This window comes from Salvelinus alpinus, chromosome 5 (assembly GCF_045679555.1).
Source record: "Salvelinus alpinus chromosome 5, SLU_Salpinus.1, whole genome shotgun sequence".
Classification (NCBI taxonomy): Eukaryota; Metazoa; Chordata; class Actinopteri; order Salmoniformes; family Salmonidae; genus Salvelinus; species Salvelinus alpinus.
The window spans coordinates 60,691,358-60,718,563 of NC_092090.1; the positions used below are offsets into that span (position 1 = coordinate 60,691,358).

At 41.7% G+C, this 27,206-nt stretch overlaps 3 protein-coding genes across 4 annotated transcripts in view; 2 read left to right on the top strand and 1 right to left on the bottom strand.

The window, feature by feature from the left end:
* The window catches only part of LOC139576415 (whirlin-like), a 100,964-nt gene extending 87,976 nt beyond the window's left edge, over positions 1-12,988 (top strand). The window contains exon 11 of the mRNA XM_071402528.1: positions 7,409-12,988. Coding sequence (XP_071258629.1) covers positions 7,409-7,621 — 213 coding nt within the window. The 3' untranslated portion in view covers positions 7,622-12,988. The remainder of the gene's footprint in view (positions 1-7,408) is intronic.
* LOC139575215 (E3 SUMO-protein ligase ZBED1-like) lies at positions 2,817-4,820 on the top strand. Its single transcript, XM_071400198.1, has 2 exons — positions 2,817-4,028; positions 4,205-4,820. Exons 1-2 carry the CDS (start codon positions 3,774-3,776, stop codon positions 4,613-4,615), a joined length of 666 nt encoding a protein of 221 aa, XP_071256299.1. The 5' UTR covers positions 2,817-3,773; the 3' UTR covers positions 4,616-4,820.
* Positions 12,989-14,185: 1,197 nt separating the features above from the next.
* LOC139576417 (syntaxin-binding protein 1-like) overlaps positions 14,186-27,206 on the bottom strand; it is a 32,168-nt gene continuing 19,147 nt past the window's right edge. Inside the window, exons 18-20 of one of the 2 annotated variants that reach the window (XM_071402531.1) lie at positions 21,110-21,264; positions 16,996-17,121; positions 14,186-15,514 (exon numbers count right to left, since the gene is read on the bottom strand). In XM_071402531.1, the coding sequence (XP_071258632.1) occupies positions 17,012-17,121; positions 21,110-21,264 (265 nt within the window). In that variant the 3' untranslated portion in view covers positions 14,186-15,514; positions 16,996-17,011. The remainder of the gene's footprint in view (positions 15,515-16,995; positions 17,122-21,109; positions 21,265-27,206) is intronic. The other variant, XM_071402532.1, reaches the window with a different exon arrangement.

A 27,206-nucleotide genomic window follows, 5' to 3' on the forward strand; every position in this document is an offset into this window, starting at 1 on the left:
TTTCATCCTAAATGTGACTTTCCCCCGAGCATCTGTTTATGTGCGCAATAGCAGCCTATATTTGCATTGATCAGAATCTCAAATCAGGTAAAGGATGCTCTCCTGGGGATTTGTAACTTTGTTGAAGAAAGTTTTCTACCACCTGTTTAGTCTCAGGAGTCTTGGATTGGATGATCAATTCAGGTCACCAGGGCCCATATTCATTAGGAACAAAACGGAAGCAAACCCAAAAATGGAGGGTCGACCTGAACTTGTCCAATAAGGAACACGTGTTTTCATGTTTAGTTTTCAGGTGTGAGTAGACAGACATAGTCATTGTGAGTGGACCTGCATGTGTATTTAAATATTATTGTCAAGAACAGCCTTGATGTAAGGATTGACACTGGAGACGAGAAGCAGGTACAGGGAGTGAACATTTAATAACCACGGACAGGAACAGAATACAGACAGCGTCTGGACAGGGGAAACGGAAACAACAATAATGCTGGCACAGGGATGAAACAGAGGAAACAGACATATCATAGGAAGGCAATCAAAACGGGAAGGAGTCCAAGTGAGTCCAATGAGCGCTGATGCGCGTGATGATGGTGACAGGTGTGCGTAATGAAAGGCAGCCTGGCGCCCCCGAGTGCCAGAGAGGGAGAGCGGGAGCAGGCGTGACAGAAACAGGTGTATGTGTGACGGTGCAGAGATTTCCATATCAATGACTCCTCATGAACAGCCCCCATAAATATCAGTAGTCCAATAGAGTCCTGTTGGACCGACTTCCACTCATTTATAGGTTCATCTAACACAACACTCGCTGCCTCGCCCATTATCAACATAGCAGGGATATCACACCGCCTCATTATTCCAACTATTTCCCCCCACCATTTAATGGTACTGTCTATGATTCAGTAACAGTCCATAGTTGTTTTCCCAATGGCAACCTTAGTGCTTATAGTCCCTACACTCTAAAACGATTCTTCGGCTGTCCCCAGAGGAGAACCCTTTGAAGAACCCATTTTGGTCTCTTTCCACAGAGGGTTCTACATGGAACCCAAAAGTCTTTCACATGGAACCAAAAAGGGCTATACTTGGAACGAAAGCGGGTTCTCCTATGGGGACAGCCACAGAACCCTTTTGGAACCCTTTTTTCTAAGAGTGTATGGGCCTTGGTCAAAAGTAGTGCACTACATAGGGAATAGGGTTCTATTTGACACGCAGACATTAGGTTGGCTCTGAATGGTCATACAGAGAATTATAAGTGACATGGTTGAAGAGGTTATTTCAGGATATGACAGTCAACACTAATGGAATTTTATTGTTTTACTGACTTAATGATATAGAGCCTTAACACATCTGGGGATATGGTGCGATAAGAACATTATAAACAATAGGTTGTCACAGCCAATTTCAAGGCTCTGCAGCAGCTATTGCATAATGCTAGAGTGCCACTGCTTTCCAAAGAGTAAACATTGTTGGTTAGTTGGAATGCCTTCCCCCTCTGTCGTAATGAGGGTAGATTGCAGGGTGCTTAAACTTAAGTGGGGACTGCTGCTGTCCAATATAATTGTTGTTAGGGTGTTATTACATCCCACACTTATATTTTTCTTCCTGGCGCTGATTCTGCTGATAGAGGAAAATTATTTTGAAGAAGGGTCTACTTGCAATAACTGTGATGGGTGGGGGGTTTCTACCAAAAAATGAACTGACTGTAAGTCGTTCTGGATAAGAGCGTCTGCTGAATGACTAAATTGTAGGAAACAGTGAAGGAACAGTGAGAGCAGTAAGGCAAGCATGCTTCTTGTTTTTATTTATTCATCGATAGCTAGGGGCACACTCCAACACTCAGACCTGATTTACAAACAAAGCATTTGTGTTTAGTGAATCCGCCAGATCAGAGGCAGTAGTGATCCAGGATCAGAAAGGTCTTTGTTTCTGGCCATTTTGAGCCTGTACTCAAACCCACAATTGCTGTTGCTCAAGATACACGGCTAGTCTAAGGAAGGTCCGTTTTATTGCTTCTTTAATCAGGACAACCGTTTTCAGCTGTGCTAACATAATTGCAAAAGGATTTTATAATGATCAATTAGCCTTTTAAAATAATAAACTTGGATTAGCTAACACAATGTGCCATTGGAACACAGGAGTGATGGTTGCTGATAATGGGCCTCTGTACACCTATGTAGATATTCCATTAAAAATAAGCCATTTCCAGCTACAATAGGCATTTACAACATTAACAATGTCTACACTGTATTTCTGATCAATTTGATGTTATTTTAATTGACAAAAAATGTGCTTTTGTTTAAAAAACAAGGACATTTCTAAGTGACTCCAAACTTTTGAACGGTAGTGTATATATATATTAGGGGTGAAACGGTAAGTGTATTCGTATTGAACCGTTCAGTACAGGGTCCACGGTGCACGGTTCGGTACGCACTGCGAACTGAACAATACATTAATCATATATTATAGCTAGGGAAAAAAGTATAAATCAACATGGGCAAAATATCCACATAATAATAAAGTTGTTTATAGTTGTCCGCAGCTCCGCTCATTAGTTATTTCACTCCAGCGAGAACAGAGCTGAGAACATCGTAGCAGCAATTAGTTTATACCACCTTCCTGATCTTTGCTAGTGCTGCGAGAGATTGGATTCACTGACATTGCTTTTTGAGATGCTAGATTAATAACGTGAGCAAAGCATTCTATCTGTGGCCCCAATCCAGCTAGTGCAACTGCATTTACAAAATTTCTAGCGTTGTCAGTGGTCACAGAAATCGTTACATTATCCGTCTCCAATTACGTCCCTTAGCTCTTCCCCCAAGTTTACACTGGTGTGACTACTCTCGTGTTTGAAGGACATGGCTTTTTATCTCCCACTCTGCCGTAATGCAATGAGCCATTACAGTAAGGTAGCTCGTCCAACTGTCTGTTGTTTGAGCAACAGACCGTGTTTCTGACTACTCGCTTTCAAGTTGTTCTTTTGTATAAGGCAGGTATTAATGTCTGGGCAAAATGTGTACGAGAAAGAATAGTGAAGCGCGGCTTGACCACTTTAAACATGTTTCTGAACCCCGCATTCTCTACCACAGAGAAAGGTCTCATATCTGCCACTATGGATTTTGCTATCGCTGCGTTGATTTATTTAGCCCTACCGGAGTCAGCCGCATATTGTTGCCTGAAGGCTGTGGGGAGACGTGGTTTCATTTTTTCACCTAGTCCCACTGATTGGCACTTAAGGGTTTTCGGCGCTTCGGCGCAAATGAGTAGTCATGTTACGCGTATTGCCACTCGAATAGGCTATCGGCAATGAACAGCGCCTACATGTTGTAGAAGTTTTATCCACCATTCGTTGGCAATCCCCGTCATAGTTTACAGGGAAACAGAAATGTTCCCAGACGGCAGACCTGAATGATACTGGCGCGTCTTCTAGTTCTGGCTCGCCAATGCTTGCCATGTTGCTCCTTTGCATTTAGCTAACGGCTAATTCCTTCATAAGCTTTTCACAAAAGCACAACTGCTGCACATGCTGGAGTTCCCATACCACAAACGAATCCAAGATGTCCCTACTAGATGGAACTCAAGCCATGACATGGTTGAGAGATACCTTGTTCAGAAAGTTGCGGTGTATTCTACACTGACTGATCAAGCTGTGAGGAAGAATGTCAAAGATATTGTGACTGTCTGAAAATGACATAAGACTAGCAGAGGAAGTTATCAAAGTGTGCAAACCTCTCAAAACAGTCACAACACTGATATGCACTGAGAGCATTCCATCAGTTTCCATGGTCCCGCCTATGAAAACAATGATCCTGAAATCAATGGTGGCATCTGATGAAGATGAACCCGCAGCAAGGGATGTCAAGACTGCTATCAGAGTTAACCTGGAGCCTAGATATGCTGACCCTGGTGTCAAAGACTTCTTACACAAGAGCACCGTTTTGGACCCCTGGTTCAAGTCCCTGCTGCACCTGGATGCTGCTGCTCGTCTGAGAGTTTACAATGAACTCACAGCAGAGATTGTGACCAATATACAACAGGTATTGTATTTATTTTGTTAATGTGACATTTATTTTATTAATTAGTGATTTAACAATTAATTATAAAGTTATAATTGTAATTGTCCTAATAGTGTCTGATGTATATTTCTAACAACAAATCGTATTTTTAAAGCCACTTCAGAGACAGTAATTTTCATCTAATTGTAATTCTGCAGGGTCAAGCCATAGATACCACAGGAGCCAACCCCTTTACAGAGACTGCAGACAACAGGGGTTCTCCTCCAGAAAAGAAGTCTGCCATGGCTGAGCTTTTTGGAGAGTTGTTCACGACCCAGGAGCAGGGAACCAAGTCAAAGGTCAAGGTCACAGAGGAGGAGGTGACCTCATACAGGGAAGTGGACTGTATTCCCCTGGATGCTGATCCACCTACATGGTGGAAGACCAAAGAGTTAATATACCTTCATGTTGCCATGTTAGCAAGGCGCTACCTGGCTGTGCCTGGGACCTCTGTCCCTAGCGAGAGGGTATTCTCCACAGCGCCTGACATTGTCACAGCAAGCCGATCTGTGCTCACTGCAGATCATTTCCATAGATTAATCTTCTTAAAGAAAAACTTGAAAATCTGATAAATTACATATTTCTCAGGCATTTATTTTGTCAATGTATCGAAACCGTACCGAACCGTGACACCACTGTACCGTATCGTACCGAATCGTGAGTTTTGTGAACCGTTTCACCCATTTATCAAAATAAAGGTTTTAATGAAAATATGTAAAGCATTATTTTAATATTATTTGAATATGTTGGTAACCCGTTGTATAAAAGTGATAATGCCCTTGAAGCCGGTGTTTGGAGGATATATTGGCGCGGTTTGCCGGCCTTCAACTTCAACTCGGGCTTAACAACACCTGTGCCAATATACAGTATCCTCCAAACACCGGCTTCTCGGGCGTTATCACTTAAATATCTGCATTTTGATATAGACAATTCTCAGACCAATTCTTGCTCGTCAACGCCAACTCATTGCCTAACATGCTGACCAGACCGCTCGTGCGCATGTTGATTTTGTCCACTCACACCAGACACGATCAGGACACGCAGGTTGAAATATCAAAACAAACTCTGAACCAAGTATTAAACATTTATGGCAATTTAGCTAGCTTGCTTGCTGTTGCTAGCTAATTTGTCCTGGGATATAAACATTGGGTTGTTATTTTACCTGAAATGCACAAGGTCCTCTACTCTGACAATTCATCCACAGATAAAAGGGTAAAAGTCTGTTTATAATAACCTCTCCTCCTAAAGGCTTCTTCTTCTTCTTTGGCCTTTATATAGGGGTTGGCAACCAACTTTAAGGTGCATTACCACCACCAACTGAACTGGAGTGTGGACCTCAGTTCATCTTTCAATCACCCACATAGATATATGCTCCTAAAAACCAATGAGGAGATGGCACGTGGGTATATGCTCCTAAAAACCAATGAGGAGATGGGAGAGGCGGGACTTGCAGCACATCAAGCATCACAAATAGAACCAAGTTCTATTTTAACGCCTGGCTAAGCAGACACTCGTTGACTCGTGCAAGCAGTGTGGGTGCAATGATTGACTAACATGTACGTGTACATTTATTTTGCAACGATTGCGCACACGACGCGAGCGGTGTGATCAGCATGTAAAGCTTGCTTGTATATTTTAGTTATCTTCATGGAGTCAGATAAAAAGCATTATAGGCTAATTGCTTAGTCTTATTATGAGTCGTATGTGAGGTGTATATACAGTATAATATGCATATATCAAATATTACCCCACTACATCTTTGCCAGCTGCTTTCCTCCCGTTCACCTTGAGAATAAGTATCTTGACCTGTCAAATACTGTAGGTATCAGTAGTGATGTTTGCTAAAATGCTGTCTTCAACCTCCGAGCTTGGGAGGTTGCATGTGGCACCCTTCCACACAGAAGAGAAGTATAGACTCAGGGTTTCACACTCTTGTGTCTTTGTGTCATCTCTTTCACTCTGGTCTTCTGCATCTCCCATCAGCTTTTTAATGGACCAGTTTCTGCTGTCCTTAGTCCTGAGATGAGAGACTTTATCCTCCTAGTGCAGTATCTTTTCTTAGCATGTTGAATGAGATAGGGAAAGGGGATACCTAGTCATTTGCACAACTGAATGCATTCAACTGAAACGCGTCTTTCGCATTTTACCCAACACCACTGAATCAGAGAGGTGCGGGGGGGCCTGCCTTAATCGACATCCACGTCATCGGCGTCCGAGGAGCAGTTGTTGTGGGGGTCAACTGCCTTGCTCAAGGGCAGAACGGCAAACCTTTCGTTTACTGGCCCAATGCTCTTAACCACTAGGCTACCTGCTGCCCCAGGTATGCCACTTTGGAGCCCAGTCTCTGGTACTCACTGTTGTCCTTTGATTGGAAAGCTCTCAGCCTATCGACATTGAGCTCCTTTATTTGAGGAGTCATCCATGGCTTATCAGATGTTGTGATGTTGCTCCTTCTGATGGTCAATGCCTGCTTGAGGATGGGAGTAATTCACAGTGATTCACTGTTGTTCGTTTTTCGCTGTGTATTTATTCCTTGGGTCATTATATACATTTTTTATTAAATGTTTTGTCTTTAACTCTGCGTTGTTGGAAAAGGACCCGTAAGTATGAATTTCACTGTTAGTCTACACCTGAAGTTTACAAGCATGTGACAAATAAAATGGTATTTGATTTGATTAGCCTGATGTCTTTACCCTGATGTCTTTGTCCTTATTTGGCCTGACCGATAGAAGGCCACCCCGCACAAAGTGCCAAATCATTCCTCCCCTCAATCTCTTCTGACTATTAATCAGAAGAGCCTCTACCTTTGTATTTTGTCTCTAACCTTTCCTTGAAACCGCCAACCATGTTCTCCTCTTCTCTCTTCGCTTCATATCTTCTCGCTCTCTCTTTAGCGCTTTATTTCTGCCACAAGGATGATGCTTCATTATCTCTCTCTCTCCCTGTATCTCTCTCTGTCTCTCTGAATTCAATTAATTATCCATTTAAGGGCTTTATTGGCATGGGAAACATATGTTTACATTGCCAAAGCAAGTGAAATAGATAATAAACAAAAGTTAAACAAACAATAAAAAATGAACAGTAAACATGACACTCACAAATGTTCCAAAAGAATAAAGACATTTCAAATGTCATATTATGTGCAAATAGTTTAAGTACAAAAGGGAAAATAAATTAACATAAATATGGGTTGTCTTTACAATGGTGTTTGTTCTTCACTGGTTGCTCTTTTCTTGTGGCAACAGGTCACAAATCTTGCTGCTGTGATGGCACACTGTGGTATCTCACTCTCTCTCTCTCTCTCACACTCTCCCCTTTGTATCTCTCTCTCTCACTCTCCCCCACATCTCTCTCTCTTATAGAAGGGGGGCTCGGCACATGGTTGTGGGCAGCTGAAGGTGGGTCAGGTGATTCTGGAAGTGAACGGTGTCTCCCTGAGGGGCCGTGAGCACCAGGACGCTGCTTGCATCATCGCTGAGGCCTTCAACTCCAAAGAGAGGGACCACATTGACTTCCTGGTCACAGAGTTGAACGCAGCTCTCCTGCAGGGCCTTTTGCAGGGTCGTATTCATTAGCCACCATACAGAAGAAAACGGACTGAAATAGGCAGGGATTACCTGAACTTGTGAAATAAGAAGTGCTTGTTCCCATTTTCCTGCAGGGGCTTTAGCAGGACTTTGCACTTTAAAGAGGTGAAACGGACGGAGAAGGAGAGAACAGGAGGGAGAGGTCTGAGTGTTAATATAAACAATCTATCTTAGTCTCGTCTAAACCCGTTCTCCCTTCCCACTTTTTTGTCTGTAGATCGCAACCAGGCTTGCCATGTAGAGTTGTATTGCCAAAATGCATGACATTCTGCATTAAGAACTCCCCAATATAACCTAATAGAACCTAAGAAGAACCCACCAATGGAACCTAATAGTATTGAACTGAAATCTTGAAAATCGCCGTTTATAACAACAATATCAATGCTGTGATGTCATTAGTTATGTCATTCCATTGAGCTGCTTTTCAGTCTCCCTGCTCTCCCCCCGTCCAATAGGTCTGCCATTCGTAGCAGCTCTCCCCTGGAAGTGGTTATACCAAGATGGTGCTTTGAAAATGGACAGAAATTGTATCTAATCTTAGTCGAACTATACCTTTATGCTATCTCTGAAATACTTTTTTTTGTATAAGTTCTGTAATGTTTTATGAACACCCTATATATTGTGTATCGTATATATTGTATATAACACTGAAACACCTTTTAGGTAGAGGATTTGAGCTATTTATAACACTAGGTCGTCTGTATGTAAGAGGATCACATTTCTTTATAGATTTTATTAATTTACTTGATTCATTTTTTATTTTTAAGGGTAGTTCGTTTTCTATACTTTGTGTTCATGGTATACAGTATTGGTTAATTGGCTGTGTGGTGAATTTTGTGATTACATTAAGAATCCTTTTTCATACACTTCCATATGCATATATATATATACATATATATATATATACAGTAGATAAAAGCAGAGACAATACTGAAAATTAGCAAAGGTACTTCATCTGAGCTGTAGAGCTGAATCAGAGACGGTAATGAAGAGTCAGAGAGTGATCCTGGGAGAGGTAAATTAGTCCAGGAGCTGCTAATGCATCGTTATACAGATAAATAACTTGTCAATTATAGGTAACTGACTCACTATTAGCAGAGCTGGGGGTGGAGGGGATGCAGCAGCAGCCATAATGCACATTGTGTGTATGGGAGAGAATATACTGTACACTACATCGCCAAAAGTCAAGTTCTTCCACACCAATCTCGGCGAACGGTTTCACTATCGACCTCTGTGCACGGGGCATTGTCATGCTGAAACAGGAAAGGGCCTTCCCCAAACTGTCACAAATTTGGAAGCACAGAATCGTCTAGAATGTATGCTGTAGCATTAAGATTTCCCTTCACTGGAACTAAGGGTCCTAGCCCAAACCATGACAAACAGCCCCAGACCATTATTCCTATTTACAGTTGGCACTATAGCGTTCAGGTAGCGTTCTCCTGGCACCCACCAAACTCAGATTTGTCCGCCGGACTGCCAGATAGTAAAGCGTGATTCATCACTCAAGAGAACGTGTTTCCACTGCTCCAGAGTCCTATGGCGGTGCGCATTCCGATCTTAGGCTTGTGTGTGGCTGCTCGACATTTCCACTTCACAACAACAACACTTACAGTTGACAGGGGCAGCTCTAGCAGGGCAAAAATTTGACAAACTGACTTGTTGGAAAGGTGGCATCCTATGATGGTGCCATGTTGAAAGTCACTGAGCTCTTCAGTACGGGCCATTCTACTGCCAATGTTTGTCTATGGAGATTGCATGGATGTGTGCTCAATTTTATACATTTGTCAGTAATGGGTATGGCTGAAATAGCCTAATCCACAAATTTAATGGGGTGTCCACCTACTTTTGGCCATGTAGTGTATCAGCGGCAGTGTATGCTAGTGTAGTGAGATACTAGTGGATATCCTGTCACCATAACGGGGAGGTTGGCACCAGTTACTTCCCGAATGGGCCCTGGTCAAAAGTAGTGCACTATATCGGGAATAGGGTGCCATTTGGGACACAACACATTGCTTGCTGTTGATCGATGTCTTGAACTGGATGAACTGTTGTAAGAGACTATAAAATGACTAATGATACATCTTTCAATAAGAGTATAACAGATTATCATAGACTAAAGGTTTGTAGGTATTTTTTTATATTATACAAATTACATGTTTTTGTGACTGCAAACAGTCCAAACATGATACATATATATTGTCCACATATATGCATTCGGAAAGTATTCAGACCCCTTGACTTTTTCCACATTTTTATACATTACAGCCTTATTTTAAATTTGATTCAATTGTTTTTTCCCCCTCATCAATCTACACACAATACCCCATAAACAGTTTTTTAGACATTTTTGCAAATATATACAAAATAAAATACTGAAATATCACATTTACATAAGTATTTAGACCCTTTACTCAGTACTTTATTGAAACACCTTTGGCAGCGATTACAGCCTTGAGTGTTCTTTGATATGACGCTACAAGCTTGGCACACCTGTATTTGGGGAGTTTCTCCCACTCTTCTCTGCAGATCCTCTCAAGCTCTGTCAGGTTGGAAGCTGAGCGTTGCTGCACAGCTATTTTCAGGTCTCCAGAGATGTTCGATCGGGTTCAAGTCTTGGCTCTGGCTGGGCCACTCAAGGACATTCAGAGACTTGTCCTGAAGCCACTCCTGCGTTGTCTTGGCTGTGTGCTTAGGGTTGTTGTCCTTTTGGAATGTGAACGTTCGCCCAAGTCTGAGGTCCTGCACGCTCTGGAGTAGGTTTTCATCAAGGATCTCTCTGTACTTTGCTCCGTTCATCTTTGCCTCATTCCTGACTAGTCTCCCAGTCCCTGCTGTTGAAAAACATCCAGGCTGTCATGAGCCTTTTACTGAGGAGTGGCGTCCTTCTGGCCACTACCATAAAGGCCTGATTAGTGGAGTGCTGCAGAGATGGCTCTCCCATCTCCACAGAGGAACACTGGAGCTCTATCAAAGTGACCATCGGGTTCTTGGTCACCTCCCTGACCAAGGCCCTTCTCCCCCGATTGCTCAATTTGACCGGGTGGCCATCTCTAGGAAGAGTCCTGGTACCCTTCCCCAGATCTGTGCATTAACACAATCCTGTCTCGGAGCTCTACGGACAATTCCTTCGACCTCATGGCTTGGTCTTTGCTCTGACGAGCACTGTCAACTGTGGGACCTTATATAGACAGGTTTGTGCCTTTCCAAATCATGCCCAATCAATTGAATTTACCACAGGTGGACTCCAATCAAGTTGTAGAAACATCTCAAGGATGATCAATGGAAACCGGATGCACCTGAGCTCAATTTCGAGTCTCATAGCAAAGGGTCTGAATATTTATGTATATAAGGTTTTTCTGTTTTGTTTTTTAATAAATGTCAAAAAATTCATAAAAGGCTGTTTTTGCTTTGTCATTATGGGGTATATTGTGTGTAGATTGATGAGGATTTTTTAAAATTTAATCCATTTTAGAATAAGGCTGTAACGTTACAACATGTGGAAAAAGTCAAGGGGTCTGAATACTTTCTGAATGCACTGTATATGCTGTAAATAGATTTATAGACATATAATAGAGTGACAGATTACATTACTGTTTGAAAGGATCACAACTACAAACAATATCATTGTATTATTCCTGTGTCTGCTGTCACATTCTACAGTAGCTCTCATTCGACTAGTTGCTCAGTGTATTTGCTCAGGTTCCAGTTGGGTATTGATTGATTGACCACATACAATGCATTACCTATAGCAGGTGAGGGTGATGTAATGCTACATCACCTTTTGGCACTTTGCACCAAAATAATTCCAAGATTTACAAATACAAATACAGTAAAAGTATGTAAACATCAGTTGACAATACAGTCAGATGAAAATGTAAATCTAAAGTAGACTATTTACAAGTCTGCTGCATCTTGCCCCAGTTTACACAGGCTGCCCAATTCTGATCTTTTTCGACTAATTGGTTTTTCCTCCAATCAGATCAGCACTTTTGCCAATAATTGGGCAAAATATCAGAATTGGGCTGCCTGTGTAAACGCAGCCATGATGCAGCAGACTTGTAAATAGTCTACTTTAGGTTTACATTGGGTTTTTCATCTTACTATATTGTCAACTAAATGTCCCTGCACATTGACTCGGTACCGGTACTCCTTGTATATAGCCTCATTATTGATATTTTGTGTTACTATTTCCTTTCTTTATTTTGCTAACTTTTCTTACTTTTTAACTTTGCATTGTTGGGAAAGGGCTCGTAAGTAAGCATTTCATGGTAAAGTCTACACCTGTTGTATTCGGCGCATGTGACAAATACAATCATATTTCAACTGATGTCACATACTGTTACCGTGAGTATTTGCAATTATTTTGCATTGTTTGGTGCAAAGATAAAAGTGATGTAACATTACAACACCCTCACCTGCTATAGCTAATACATTGTCAGTAAATTTGCCTTTTTTTTGTTCTGTGCCAGCCTTCTGTTACCCAAGAGTAGGCTGTATTGTAAAAAAAAAAAAAAAAAAAAAGAAATCATGCTGGACAATGATTGAGTAGCCTGCGTGCCAGTCTGTTTGTGCTATCATGCCAGCTCCCTGTCACTCATTGTCATGGCAATGTTTGGCTTGACAATGACAGCAATGGAGTTGGCTACAGATGGAAAGTAGCTGTAAGCTAAATCTGGTGCAACACATCAATCCTCATTGGTTTGAGACTTATGTTTATGTTGTGCATTGTCCCTGCAAATAAACGTAATACAAATTTTACAAAAAAAGCACAAACAGGTCTAGGACCAGGCTAATATTTCAGCACTATAGCTGTAGCAGCATATCATAGTAACATAGTGCATCTTACTACTACAGAGCTGACACAATATTAGAGGTGTACAATCATAACCAAATGCTTACTGCACTAAAACCTTAGGACTCTATTCAATCAGATCCGACATCTGTATAGAGGTTGTTTTGGCGGTGTCGGAGGTGGAGCTGCATTAGAGCTGTGAAATCCAAAAGCGGCTTTTGGCATTATACCTAAAGCTGACATTGCCATTGGCTGCATGGAGCCGCATTAAGAGAAATCCCATGCAGCCTTCTTTAAAAGATTGAACACTGGAATGTAAGATGTAGTCTACACCTCGATTAGGATGACAGAAATCCTCATCATTTCGTTGAATGATTTTCAGTTTGAGCGTCATTATTTCTATATAGCCTACACTTTCTCATTCTGAACTTCTAATACCAGTAGGACGGATGTGGCTTCTTGAAAATGATCACAAGTAGCTGCTCACCGATTTGACACCTCCAACACCGGCAAAGTGTAACAATGCCACACTGAAGTGAATTGAATAAAGATTTACCAACTCATGTCTTAGATCTTTTTTTGCCTGGTTTGGTTGTATAGCTATAACATTTCAAAATACAAAATATTTTTCATTTCATTTATCATTTATCAATTAAGAATAGACTATCACCCAGAGGAGGCTGGTGGAAGGAGCTATAGGAGTACCGGTTCGTTGTAAAGACTGGAATGGAATAAATGGAACCGTATTAAACATATGGAGACAACGTTTGATTCCATTCCATTTATTCAATTCCAGCCATTACAATGAGCCCTTCCTCCTATAGGTCATCCCACCAGCCTCCTCTGCTGTCACCATAAATTGGTGGCTCACAGTGTTCAGTTGGCTCAGCAGCCACTGCCTACAAACATATGGCCTTGAACTTCCTTCACAGTGCTCAACAGAGAGACTCGTATTATAGAGCTATTAAATAGGATAGCACATATGACTCGATGTACTGCATTTTTCTCTATTATGTCAGGTAGGAGTTCTATTTTGGCTATACATTCATTACGTAAGGAGATAATCAGTGACAAATTAAAATATACCTGCAAGTTGAAGCTGCATCACTGCTGGGTATCCTTCTGTCGAACAAAACAGATTTATATATATATATATACATACATACATACATACATACACACACATGTATATATCCTTTTAAAATGTATTTTCCTTTATTATTTCTCACAAACCCTACCGCCCTCCCCTAATTGGAGTAAACTAATAAACAATAACACTTAGGCTTCTACTTCCAGCTTGTACATAATATATACATTTCACAGACACAATCTATTTTATAATCGTTCTGTTTAGTTTTTATTTTTGTCCTGGCCTTCCTATATTTCTGATGTCCATCCAGTTTGATTTCTATTTGCCACATATTATTAACTGTGCTATTTCACAAAAGTTCTGAACCTATATACATTTTACAGACACAGTATATTTTACATTTGTTATCTTATTAGTCCCACCCACAAAAAATAGTATTAATTTAGTCCTACCATTCAAAGAAATGTTTCATTTATTGAAGTAACCCCCACAATATTCAAAAGCTTTAGAGGTTTGTTGGAATTATGGGGTATTGTGTGTAGATTGATGAGAATCATTTTTTTTTTTTAATCGATTTTAGAATAAGGCTGTTAACGTAACAAAATTTGGAAAAAGTGAAGGCGTCTGAATAATTTCCGAATGCACTCTATGTATTTCAATAGTCATGTAGTAATGTAACAGTACAAGACCAACTTTTATTTGAAGCCTTTATTGGAGCTTTAGTACATGATATTTTCAGAAAGAGTACGGTTTGTGATCAATCACTTCCAAGCATCGAATTCTGATAAGTTATACTGGTATTACGGGAACTAATATCTCTTAATAAATAATAGATCACTCTGATAGAAAGCTAACAAATCACTATACAACAACAACAGCTGCAATGACAACAAATTGTTGCGTCATGACGGTGTCAACACTGGAAAGTGGAACGGAAATGACCGTAACTACTACAGGGAGAGGAAAGGACAAATCAAGTCAATATAGTGACATAATGTTAATGAACAGAGACAGACAACTAAACTAATAGAGGAAGAACTTTCCAATGGTTGATCACTGTCCAGCTACTGTACTGTTTACTACTGCTAAATGACCACCAGTACAGAGTGGCTTCCCATTGGCATGTCCAAAGTTCGGTGAATCACCATCAAAACATTGATACAGCATGGCATATATTCTACTAACTACTGATTGCGTGAGACGGACGATGTTTCTCATTTTAAAATGGTGGTGAAGTTTCCAAATTCTAAAATGTTTTTTCAAAATACTGAAAGTAAAAATCGGTCTTTTTGCTCAATGTTCCGGAAATGTTTACGAGCACTGAGACGAAAGATATAATGACACTAAAAACAGACAGTCTTAGAAACACAGGAATCTCGCAAATATTTTTGAGGGGGGAACGTTATACATAGATCCCATCGCACTATCTTCACAGTTGGTGCCTTTATACTCCTATCTGAAATATGATGAGCACTCTACACCAAACACCAGCCTAAATAATCCTCAATTTCCAACTACACTAATCTAATCTCCTCTATGACTGGCTTCCTTTTTAAGGAAGTGCAACAACAGCATCCTGAGATGGCAGTTTACATCTCCTGCTCATAGTATCAACAGTTATCCAGCGTACACTCAATCTCTACTCTTCCATCCAATCATTAAGGGTGTATGTACAGTAGTTAAAACATGTGGTTCTTGGTGCTCTGGTTTTGAGGGATCTCATGTAATTCTATTGAAACATGATATCTGAATAGATGACTTGGATATGCTAGAAATAGATGCTGCCATTTGTTTTCTTCAGTCTTATGTATAGAGTAGAAGGGTTTGCTATGTCTTGGGTCCTGACTATTCATGTATGCCAGTTGGGAGAGTTTGGAGGTTAGGAGAAGGGACAACTGCAGCCAGGGAGCTCTTCGCTGTTCAGCTCAAACATCTTGTTGCTTATCCATGTCTTTGAGGGCTTGAAGAAGGCGTGTAGGGGTGAAGATATTGGTTGATCCTGCAGCAGAGAGAGAGAGAGAGAGAGAGAACTACACATATCTTCTCAGTTTGAACTAGGCTCGTCGGTTAATTAGAGTACAGTACAGTTCCAAATTGGAATGACATTGAGAGAAATACACAGACAGCAGAAATCACATATGAAGACATGGGTTCAGCTTTTATATGCTTCTCTAAAACATGTCATTTTCAGCCAAACGACAAAAGAATACAGGGGCAAAAAAGCTTCATTTAAAAAAACCTGTGCAAGAAATATTACATTGCTAAATACAATTCCGACATAGTGCCTTGTTGATTGTTAATAAATTACAAATGGGAGCTATTGACAACTGTCTGCATACAGCACACCACAAGGACAAATCTCCAAAGGGCAGACACAGAGAGCACAGACGAGATAAACAGAATAGACGACAGCACCACTAACCAAGTACACACATACAGACAAAGAATAGAGGTGAGAACAAACAATCCACTGAACCGCGAGGAACAAAGGGATAGATCACAAACAGTAGAATCAAAATGTGCTTTCCTATGGGCCCTAGTCAAAAGGTAGTGCAATGTAACAGGGTGCCATCTGGGATGCACAACAGGGGACAGAGTCTTTGGCACGGTTTCCCGAAAGCATCTTAAGGCTAGTTAAGGCTAAGTTCATCGTTAGAACCTTCGTAGGAGCACCGTTAAATCTCCGAGCTGTTTTCCCAAAACCATCGTTAGTAAAGTTGCACTTGAAAAACGCTCGTTATTTTCCGACTGCCTCAAAACAGCTAAGTGCGCCGTTTGATGCCTTTTTTGCCCTTCCGTGTCACTTTATACACAGAAGATCTCTCCACTAAACATAGAATCAAGCTGTTTATCTGTCTCTCTGGGACCCCCATAACTTCGAATCGAAGTTGACTACAAATACTAAGCTGGCAATGTCTGTGAAGGATGACAGAAAACCGAGATGACTGCTTCAAAAAAATAATACAGCATATACAGTATTTCAATCATATTGAAATGTATTTAATGTTTAGTCAATTGAGTTGTAACAGTATGTGCGCATTGATGTGCCAAATTTGTGATTTAATGCATTATTAGGCTCCAGGGTAAGCATTAGAATAAGCCGCCTCAATATTTGCAGCCAAAAGGTGATAATATCTCTCTAGGACCTGATCCGTCGGCAGTATTGTGGAATAATTATAATGTTAAGGTAAGATTTCAATGGAGAAAGATGATCCGAGAGCAGCTGGACCTTTCTTTCGAACCTATATCAGTATTGACACATGCTCCAACGACACACTTAGCCAACGTTATCTCTGCGTAGTGTTTTGGGAAATGCATGTTACGTCTTCGGTTGTTGTAGGAACGATGCATCTTTAAAACACTTGAAAGCCTAAGTTCCATTGCTATCGGGAACCCGGGACCAGGGCCAGAGGAGGGGAAGTGGGGTGAGGCTGAGGGAGATCAGAAAAGGTGGCTTCACATCACAACAACTATCTTTACTTCTCAGTGTGTGTTCTCATTCTGTAGGGGCAGGCTCTGGTTCCTCGGGGGCAGCGTTGGGGTCCAGGAAGTCAGGGTGCTGCAGCTCCTTTAGGTATTTGGTGGGAGTGAGTGTGTGGGTGGAACCTAAGGAGGGACAAAGGCTTTGACATTGCACCCTAATCTCATTCTCTGTTTTTGTGTAAAATCTCCATTGTCTTCCGACAGATGACATTATTCTAACGTGTGGAGATGGACTTTATCTGATGAAAAATGGTAAGGTCCCCTAAAAAGATAAATATTAGCGGCAACAACAAAAAAAGAATGCAAAAGCAGTTAACATGTGTGAAAGAACATTCTCCAGATAACATGAATTAACCTTATTTTCTTGTCCTAAATGGCACCCTAAAGTAATGCACTATATAGGGAATAGCCTGCCATTTAGGATGCTAAGTCATTTAACTTGACCTAGGCTTGGCTTTTGATAGATAACTAATCTACAGATCAATGTAATTCAGTACCTTCGTAGAGTAACTGTGTCCTGTCCCTGCCACTGTTGGTATCCATTCCCTGCAGTCACAACACACTATCTGATACATTCTCAGAAACACCATCTGATCTAAGCCCACTAACACACTAAGCTGATTCCATCCAGTAGCAGCAGCAGAGTCAGACACAGTGGAACAGCAATATAGGATATCAACTGTATATCCTAATGATTTCCACAGTTCCTAAGTATTCAGGAGGCTGAAAAGACTTGGCATGGGCCCTCAGATCCTCAAAAAGATCTACAGCTGCACCATTGAGAGCATCTTGACTGGCTGCATCACCGCTTGATACGGCAACTGCAAGGCACCAGACCGCAAAACACTATAGAGGGTGGTGAGTATGGCCCAGTACATCACTGGGGCCGAGCTCCCTGCCATCCAGGTCCTCTAAACCAGGCGGTGTCAGAGGAAGGCCCCAAAAATTATCACAGACTACAACCACCCAAGCCATAGACTGTTCTCTCTGCTATCGCACGGCAAGCGGTACCAGTGCAAGTCTGGAACCAACAGGACCATGAACAGCTTCTACCCCTAAGCCATAAGACTGCTAAACAAGACTGCTAAATAGCTAATCACATGGCTACCCGGACTCCCTGCTTTGACCCTCTCTTGCACCGACTCACACACTGGACACTGGAACCACACACTCACACATACTTACACTGACACCCCAGCACACACACACATAACATGCACACATATGCACACTGACACCACACACACTCACAGTACACGCTGCTGCAACTGTCCATTATCGATCCTGTTGCCTAGTCACTGTACCCCTACCTACAGTTGAAGTCGGATGTTTACATACACCTTAGCCAAATACATTTAAACTCAGTTTTTCACAATTCCATTTGTGGCCTGCTGGAGGTCATTTTGCAGGGCTCTGGCAGTGCTCCTCCTGCTCCTCCTTGCACAAAGGCGGAGGTAGCGGTCCTGCTGCTGGGTTGTTGCCCTCCTACGGCCTCCTCCACGTCTCCTGATGTACTGGCCTGTCTCCTGGTAGCGCCTCCATGCTCTGGACACTATGCTGACAGACACAGCAAACCTTCTTGCCACAGCTCGCATTGATGTGCCATCCTGGATGAGCTGCACTACCTGAGCCACTTGTGTGGGTTGTAGACTCCGTCTCATGCTACCACTAGAGTGAGAGCACCGCCAGCATTCAAAAGTGACTAAAACATCAGCCAGGAAGCATAGGAACTGAGAAGTGGTCTGTGGTCACCACCTGCAGAATCACTCCTTTATTGGGGGTGTCTTGCTAATTGCCTATAATTTCCACCTTTTGTCTATTCCATTTGCACAACAGCATGTGAAATTTATTGTCAATCAGTGTTGCTTCCTAAGTGGACAGTTTGATTTCACAGAAGTGTGATTGACTTGGAGTTACATTGTGTTGTTTAAGTGTTCCCTTTATTTTTTTGAGCAGTGTATATATATATATATATATATATATATATATATATATATATATATATATATATATATATATATATATACAGCTCAGCATTCAACATCAAGCTCCAAGCTCATCACCAAGCTCAGGACACTGGGACTGGACATCTATATATATAATATTGTATATAATATTATATATATATATAATATATATATATTATATATATAATATTATATACACAGACACACAGTTGAAGTTGGAAGTTTACATACACTTAGGTTGGAGTCATGAAAACTTGTTGTTGAACCACTCCACAAATGTCTTGTTAACAAACTATAGTCGGTTAGGACATCTACTTTGTGCATGACACAAGTAATTTTTCCATCAATTGTTTACAGACAGATTATTTCACTGTATCACAATTCCAGTGGGTCAGAAGTTTACAAACAATAAGTTGACTGTAACTTTAACAGCTTGGAAAATTCCAGAAAATTATGTCATGGCTTTAGAAGCTTCTAAAAGGCTAATTGACATAATTTGAATCAATTGGAGGTGTACCTGTGGATCTATTTCAAGGCCTACCTTCAAACTCAGTGCCTCTTTGCTTGACATCATGGGAAAATCAAAAGAAATCAGCCAAGACCTCAGAAAAAAAATTGTAGACCTCCACAAGTCTGGTTCATCCTTGGGAGCAATTTCCAAACGCCTGAACGTACCACGTTCATCTGTACAAACAATAGTACGCAAGTATAAACACCATGGGACCACGCAGCCGTCATACCGCTCAGGAAGGAGACGCGTTCTGTCTCCTAGAGATGAACGTACTTTGGTGCGAAAAGTGCAAATCAATCGCAGAACAACACCAAAGGACCTTGTGAAGATGCTGGAGGAAACAGGTACACAAGTATCTATATCCACAGTAAAACGAGTCTTATATCGACATAACCTGAAAGGCTGCTCCGCAAGGAAGAAGCCACTGCTCCAAAACCGCCATAAAAAGACTACGGTTTGCAACTGCACATGGGGACAAAGATCTTACTTTCTGGAGAAATGTCCTCTGGTCTGATGAAACAAAAATAGAACTTTATGGCCATAATGACCATAGTTATGTTTGGAGGAAAATGGGAGGCTTGCAAGCATAAGAACACCATCCCAACTGTGAAGCACGCCGGTGGCAGCATCATGTTGTGGGGGTGCTTTGCTGCAGGAGGGACTGGTACACTTCACAAAATAGATGGCATCATGAGGGAGGAAAATTATGTGGATATATTGAAGCAACATCTCAAGACATCAGTCAGGAAGTTAAAACTTGGTCTCAAATGGGTCTTGCAAATGGACAATGTATACTTCCAAAGTTGTGGCAAAATGGCTTACGGACAACAAAGTCATGGTATTGGAGTGGCCATCACAAAGCCCTGACCTCGATCCCATAGAACATTTGTGGGCAGAACTGAAAAAGTGTGTGCGAGCAAGGAGGTCTACAAACCTGACTCAGGTACACCAGCTCTATCAGGAGGAATGGGCCAAAATTCACCCAACTTATTGTGGGAAGCTTGTGGAAGGCTACTCGAAACATTTGACCCAAGTGAAACAATTCAAAGGCAATGCTACCAAATACTAATTGAGTGAATGTAAACTTCTGACCCACTGGGAATGTGATGAAAGAAAAAAAAGCTGGAATAAAATCACTCTACTATTATTCTGACATTTCAAATTCCTCAAATAAAGTGGTGATCCTAACTACCTAAGACAGGGAATTTTTTACTATGATTAAATGTCAGGAATTGTGAAAAACTGAGTTTAAATGTATTTGGCTAAGGTGTATGTAAACTTCCGACTTCAAATGTACATAGCTACCTCAATTGCCTCGTACCTCTGCACATTGACTTGGTACTGTACTCCCTGTGTATAGCCATGTTAGTTTTACTCGTTATCGTTATTTACTGTATATTACAAATATATACATTTATCTTTAACTCTGCTTTGTTGGAAAAAGACCCGTAAGTAAGCATTTCACTGTTAGTCTATTTATTTGATGACCAGGAATACATCCAACTAGTGCAACCAGCCCATGGATATCGCCTAGGCCTATGTATTTATTCACAGTTTATATTCCCATGTTCGATTAAGAAAAACAGAACACAAAACAGTAAAACATGTAACCCTACATATGCTGCCAACTCACCAATGATGGCTTCCCATTTTCCATTGGCTTGTGTGACCTCGTAGACACAGCGCATCTCGCTGAAGGTCATGCCTCCGATGATGAAGATGATGACTCGGGGACCTGTCTTCATCTCTGTAGGACCCTTGTTCTTATGCCAGTTACCGTACCGGGCACTGCAATGAGAGGGGAAGATATTCAAGTAACTTTATTTGGATAGTCCATTTATGATGAGACATACTTTTGAGATGCTACTGAAAGGCTAAAGAAAAGCTGATGAGATGTTGATAATAGTCTACTGACAGTTTGTTGAACATCTGTGGATGGACCAAAGTTCCTCTGTCCATTGTCTGTGTTCTTTTACCCATCTTAATCTTTTCTTTTTATCGGCCAGTCTGAGATATGTCTTTTTCTTTGCAACTCTGCCTAGAAGGCCAGCATCCTGGAGCTGCCTCTTCACTGTTGACGTTGAGACTGGTGTTTTGCGGGTACTATTTAATGAAGCTGCCAGTTGAGGACTTGTGAGGCGTCTGTTTCTCAAACTAGACACTCTAATGTACATTTCCTCTTGCTCAGTTGTGCACCGGGGCCTCCCACTCCTCTTTCTATTCTGGTTAGAGGCAGTTTGCGCCGTTCTGTGAAGGGAGTAGTACACAGCGTTGTACGAGATCTTCAGTTTCTTGGCAATTTCTCGCATGGAATAGCCTTCATTTCTCAGAACAAGAATAGACTGACGAGTTTCAGAAGAAAGTTATTTGTTTCTGGCCATTTTGAGCCTGTACTCGAACCCACAAATGCTGCTGCTCCAGATACTCAACTAGTCTAAAGAAGGCTAGTTTTATTGCTTCTTTAATCAGAACAACAGTTTTCAGCTGTGCCCAATAATTTTATAATTTTTTATAATGATCAATTAGCCTTTTAAAATGATAAACTTCGATTAGCTAACACAACGTGCCATTGGAACACAGGAGTGATGGTTGTTGATAATGGGCCTATGTAGATATTCTATAAAACATCAGCCGTTTCCAGCTACAATAGTCATTTACAACATTAACAATGTCTATACTGTATTTCTGATCAATTTGATGTTATTTTAATGAAAAAATTATGCTTTTCTTTCAAAAACAAGGACATTTCTAAGTGACCCCAAACCTTTGAACGGTAGTGTATATTTATATATATAGTGCTATCGGAAAGTATTCAGACCCCTTGACTTTCTCCAGATTTTGTTACGTTACGTTAATACATTAATACATTCTAAAATGTATTAAAATGTTTTTTCCCCTTAATCAATCTACACATAATACCACATAATGACAAAGCAAAAATTGGTTTTTAGAAAGTTTGCAAATGTATTAAAAATAAAAAACTTAAATATGACATTTACATAAATATTCAGACCCTTTAACTTTGGCGGCGATTACAGCCTCGGGACTTCTATGCAATAATGTGATGGTCCGACCGCATTCTGTCCCCTATAAACACTTTTTAAACTTTTGGTGCCACAGAGAATGACATAAGAAAGTAATCAAGACGACTAGCTTGATTGAGCCTCAGCCATGTATATCTCACTAGGATATTTAATCTTCCATATATCCACTAGTTTCAATATATCCATGACAGTCATGATTACCGTAAGGGCATGAGGATGATAGTTTTTTGTGTGATTTCCTTTACGGTCCATAGAGGTATTTAAAACCGTATTATAATCTCCCCCCATAATAATAGAGTCTTGTATTGCTTGTAGGGTTAATCATTTATTATATATATATTTTCAAAGAAGCGTGGATCATCATTATTTGGATGGTATTCAGTGCCTTTGGAAAGTATTCAGACCCCTTGACTTTTCCTTATTTTGTTACATTACAGCCTTATTCTAAAATAGATTCAATAAAAAAAACTCAGCAATCTACACACAATACCCAATAATGACAAAGCAAAAACAGGTTTTCAGAAATTTTGGCAAATTTATAAAAAATAAAAATAAAAAACTTATTTACATAAGTATTCAGATCCTTTGCTATGAGACTCGAAATTGAACTCAGGTCCATCCGGTTTCCATTGATCATTCTTGAGCTGTTTCTACAACTTGATTGGAATCCACCTGTGGTAAATTCAATTGATTGGGCATCATTTGGAAAAGCACACACCTGTCTATATAAGGTCCCACAGTTGACAGTGCATGTCAGAGCAAAAACCAAGCCATGAGGTTGAAGGAATTGTCTGTAGAGCTCCGAGACAGGATTGTGTCGAGGCACAGATGTGGGGAAGGGTGCCAAAAAATATCTGCAGCATTGAAGGTCCCCAAGAACACATTGCCCTCCATCATTCTTAAATGGAAGAAGTTTGGAACCACCAAGATTCTTCCTAGAGCTGGCCGCCCAGCCAAACTGAGCAATCGGGGGAGAAGGGCCTTGGTCAGGGAGGTGACTAAGAACCCAAATCGTCAGTCTGACAGAGCTCCAGAGTTCCTCTGTGGAGATGGGAGAACCTTCCAGAAGGACAACCATCTCTACAGCACTCCACCAATCAAAAAATCGAATCAAATTAAACTTTATTTGTCACATGCACCGAATACAACAAGTGTAGATCTTACCGTGAAATGCTTACTTACAAGCCCTTAACCAACAGTGCAGTTCAAGAAGAGTTAAGAAAATACTTACCAAATAAACTAAAGTAAAAAATAATAAAAAGTAACACAATAAAATAACAATAACGAGGCTATATACAGGGGGTACCGGTACCGAGTCAATGTGCGGGGGTACAGGTCAGTCGAGGTCATTTGTACATGTAGGTAGGGGTGAAGTGACTATGCATAGATAATAAACAGCGAGTAGCAGCAGTGTACAAAACAAATGGCGGGGTTAATGTAAATAGTTCGGTGGCCATTTGATTAATTGTTCAGCAGTCTTATGGCTTGGGGTTAGAAGCTGTTAAGTAGCCTTTTGGTTCTAGACGGTACCGCTTGCCGTGCGGTAGCAGAGAAAACAGTCTATGATTAGGGTGGCTGGAGTTTTTGACAATTTTTAGGGCCTTCCTCTGACACTGCCTGGTATAGAGGTCCTGGATGGCAGTAAGCTTGGACCCGGTGATGTACTGGGCTGTACGCACTACACTCTGTAGTGCCTTGCGGTCAGAGGCTGAGCAGTTGCCATACCAGGCAATGATGCAACCCGTCAGGATGCTCTTGATGGTGTGGTGTAAAACCTTTTGAGGATCTGAGGACCCATGCCAAATCTTTTCAGTCTCCTGAGGGGTAATAGATTTTGTCTCGCTCTCTTCACGACTGTCTTGGTGTGCTTGGACCATGTTAATTTGTTGGTGATGTGGATGCCAAGGACCTTGAAGCTCTCAACCTGCTCCATGACAGCCCAGTCGATGAGAATGGGGGCATGCTCGGTCCTCCTTTTCCTGTAGTCCACAATCAACTCCTTTGTCTTGATCACGTTGAGGGATGTTGTTGTCCTTGCACCACACGGTCAGGTCTCTGACCTCTTCCCTATAGGCTGTCTCATCGTTGTCGGTGATCAGGCCAACCACTGTTGTGTCATCGGCAAACTTAATGATGGTGTTGAAGTCGTGCTTGGCCGTGCAGTCATGAGTGAACAGAGTCTACAGGAGGGGACTGAGCACGCACCCCTGAGGGGCCCGTGTTGAGGATCAGCGTGGCGGATGTGTTGTTACCTACCCTTACCACCTGGGGGCGGCCCGTCAGGAAGTCCAAGATCCAGTTGCAGAGGGAGGTGTTTAGTCCCAGGGTCCTTAGCTTAGTGATGAGCTTTGAGGGCACTATGGTGTTGAACGCTGAGCTGTAGTCAATGAATAGCATTCTCACATAGGTGTTCCTTTTGTCCAGGTGTGAAAGGGCAGTGTGGAGTGCAATAGAGATTGCATCATCTGTGGATCTGTTGGGGCGGTAGGCAAATTGGAGTGGGTCTAGGGTTTCTAGGATAATGGTGTTGATGACCAGCCTTTCAAAGCACTTCATGGCTACAGACGTGAGTGCTACGAGTCGGTAGTCATTTAGGCAGGTTACCTTGGTGTTCTTGGGCACAGGGACTATGGTGGTCTCCAACTTGTAAGTCGCTCTGGATAAGAGCGTCTGCTAAATGACTTAAATGTAAATGTAATGTAAATGCTTGAAAAATGTTGGTATTACAGACTCATACAGGGAGAGGTTGAAAATGTCAGTGAAGACACTTGCCAGTTGGTCCGCGCATGCTTTAAGTACACATCCTGATAATCCGTCTGGCCTCGCGGCTTTGTGAATGTTGACCTGTTTGAAGGTCTTGCTCACATCGGCTATCGAGAGCGTTATCAAATAGTCATCCAGAACAGCTGGTGCTCTCGTGCATGCTTCAGTGTTGCTTGCCTCGAAGCGTGCATAAAAGGTATTTATCTCGTCTGGTAGGCTTGCGTCACTTGGCAGCTCGCGGCTGGGTTCCCCTTTGTAGTCTGCAATTGTTTTCAAACCCTGCCACATCTGACGAGCAGAGCCGGTGTAGTAGGATTCAATCTTAATCCTGTATTGATGCTTTGCTTGTTTGATGGTTTGTCTGAGGGCATAACGGGATTTCTTATAAGCGTACGGATTAGTGTCCCGCTACTTGAAAGCGGCAGCTCTAGCCTTTAGCTCGATGCGGATGTTGCCTGTAATCCATGGCTTCTGGTTGGGATATACATGTATGGTCACTGAGGGGATGACGTCTTCGATGCACTTATTGATGAAGCCGATGACAGAGGTGGTATACTCCTCAATGCCATTGGATGAATCCCGGAACATATTCCAGTCTGTGCTAGCAAAACAGTCTCGTAGCGTAGCATCCGCGTCATCTGACCACTTCCGTGTTGAGCGAGTCACTGGTACTTCCTGCTTTCGTTTTTGCTTGTAAGCAGGAATCATGAGAAAATAATTATGGTCAGATTTGCCAAATGGAGGGCAGGGGAGAGCTTTGTATGCATCTCTGTGTGTGGAGTAAAGGTGGTTTAGAGTTTTGTTTCCTCTGGTTGCACATGTGACATGCTGGTAGAAATTAAGTAAAACGGATTTAAGTTTGCCTGCATTAAAATCCCCAGCAACTAGGAGCGCCGCTTCTGGATGTGGTGGTAAATAGATGGCTACGAATAATATAGATGAGAACTCTCTTGGTAGATAGTGTGGTCTACAGCTTATCGTAAGGTACGTCAGGCGAGCAATACCTCGAGACTTCTTTAATATTAGACATCGAGCACCAGCTGTTACTGACAAATAGACACACTCCTCCACCCCTGCCGGTGCATGGAAAATCCTGCCAGCTCTATATTATCCGTGTCGTCGTTCAGCCACAAATCGATGAAACACAAGATATTACAGTTTTTAATGTCCTGTTGGTAGGATTATCTTGATCTAGGTCATCGATTTTATCTTCCAATGATTGCACATCGGCCAATAGAATGGATGGCAGTGGGAGTTTACTCGCTTGTCTACGAATTCTCAGAAGGCAGCCTGACCTCCGCCCCCTTTTTCTCTGACTTTTCTTCACGCAAATGACGGGGATTTGGGCTTGTTCCCGGGAAAGCAATATATCCTTCACGTCGTACTAGCCGGACTCGTTAAAGGAAAAAGCTTCTTCAAGTTCGAGGTGAGTAATCCCTGTTCTGATGTCCAGAAGTTATTTTTGGTAGTCTTTATGGTAGAATGGCCAGACGGAAGCCACTCCTCAGTAACAGGCATATGACAGCCTGCTTGGAGTTGGCCAAAAGGCACCTAAAAACTCTCAGACCATGAGAAACAAGATTCTCTGGTCTGATGAAATCAAGATTGAACTCTTTGGCCTCAATGCCAAGCAGCACTTCCAGAGGAAACCTGGCATCATCCCTACAGTGAGCATGACGGTGGCAGCATCATGCCGTGGTGATGTATTTCAGCGGCAGGGTCTGGTTGAGGCAAAGATGAACGGAGCAAAGTACAGAGAGATCCTTGATGAAAACCTGCTCCAGAGCGCTCAGAACCTCAGACTGGGGCGAAGGTTCACCTTCCAACAGGACAGCGACCCCAAGCGCACAGCCAAGACGATGCAGGAGTGGCTTCGGGGCAAGTCTCTGAATGTCCTTGAGTGGCCCAGCCAGAGCCTGGACT

What these genes read in the sequence shown, in the direction of transcription:
- LOC139575215 (XM_071400198.1), top strand. Translation starts at nt 3,774, where the DNA reads ATGGTCCCGCCTATGAAAACAATGATCCTGAAATCAATGGTGGCATCT. An exon ending in TTGTGACCAATATACAACAG is followed by an intron (nt 4,029 to 4,204) that starts GTATTGTATTTA and finishes GTAATTCTGCAG; the next exon opens with GGTCAAGCCATAGATACCAC.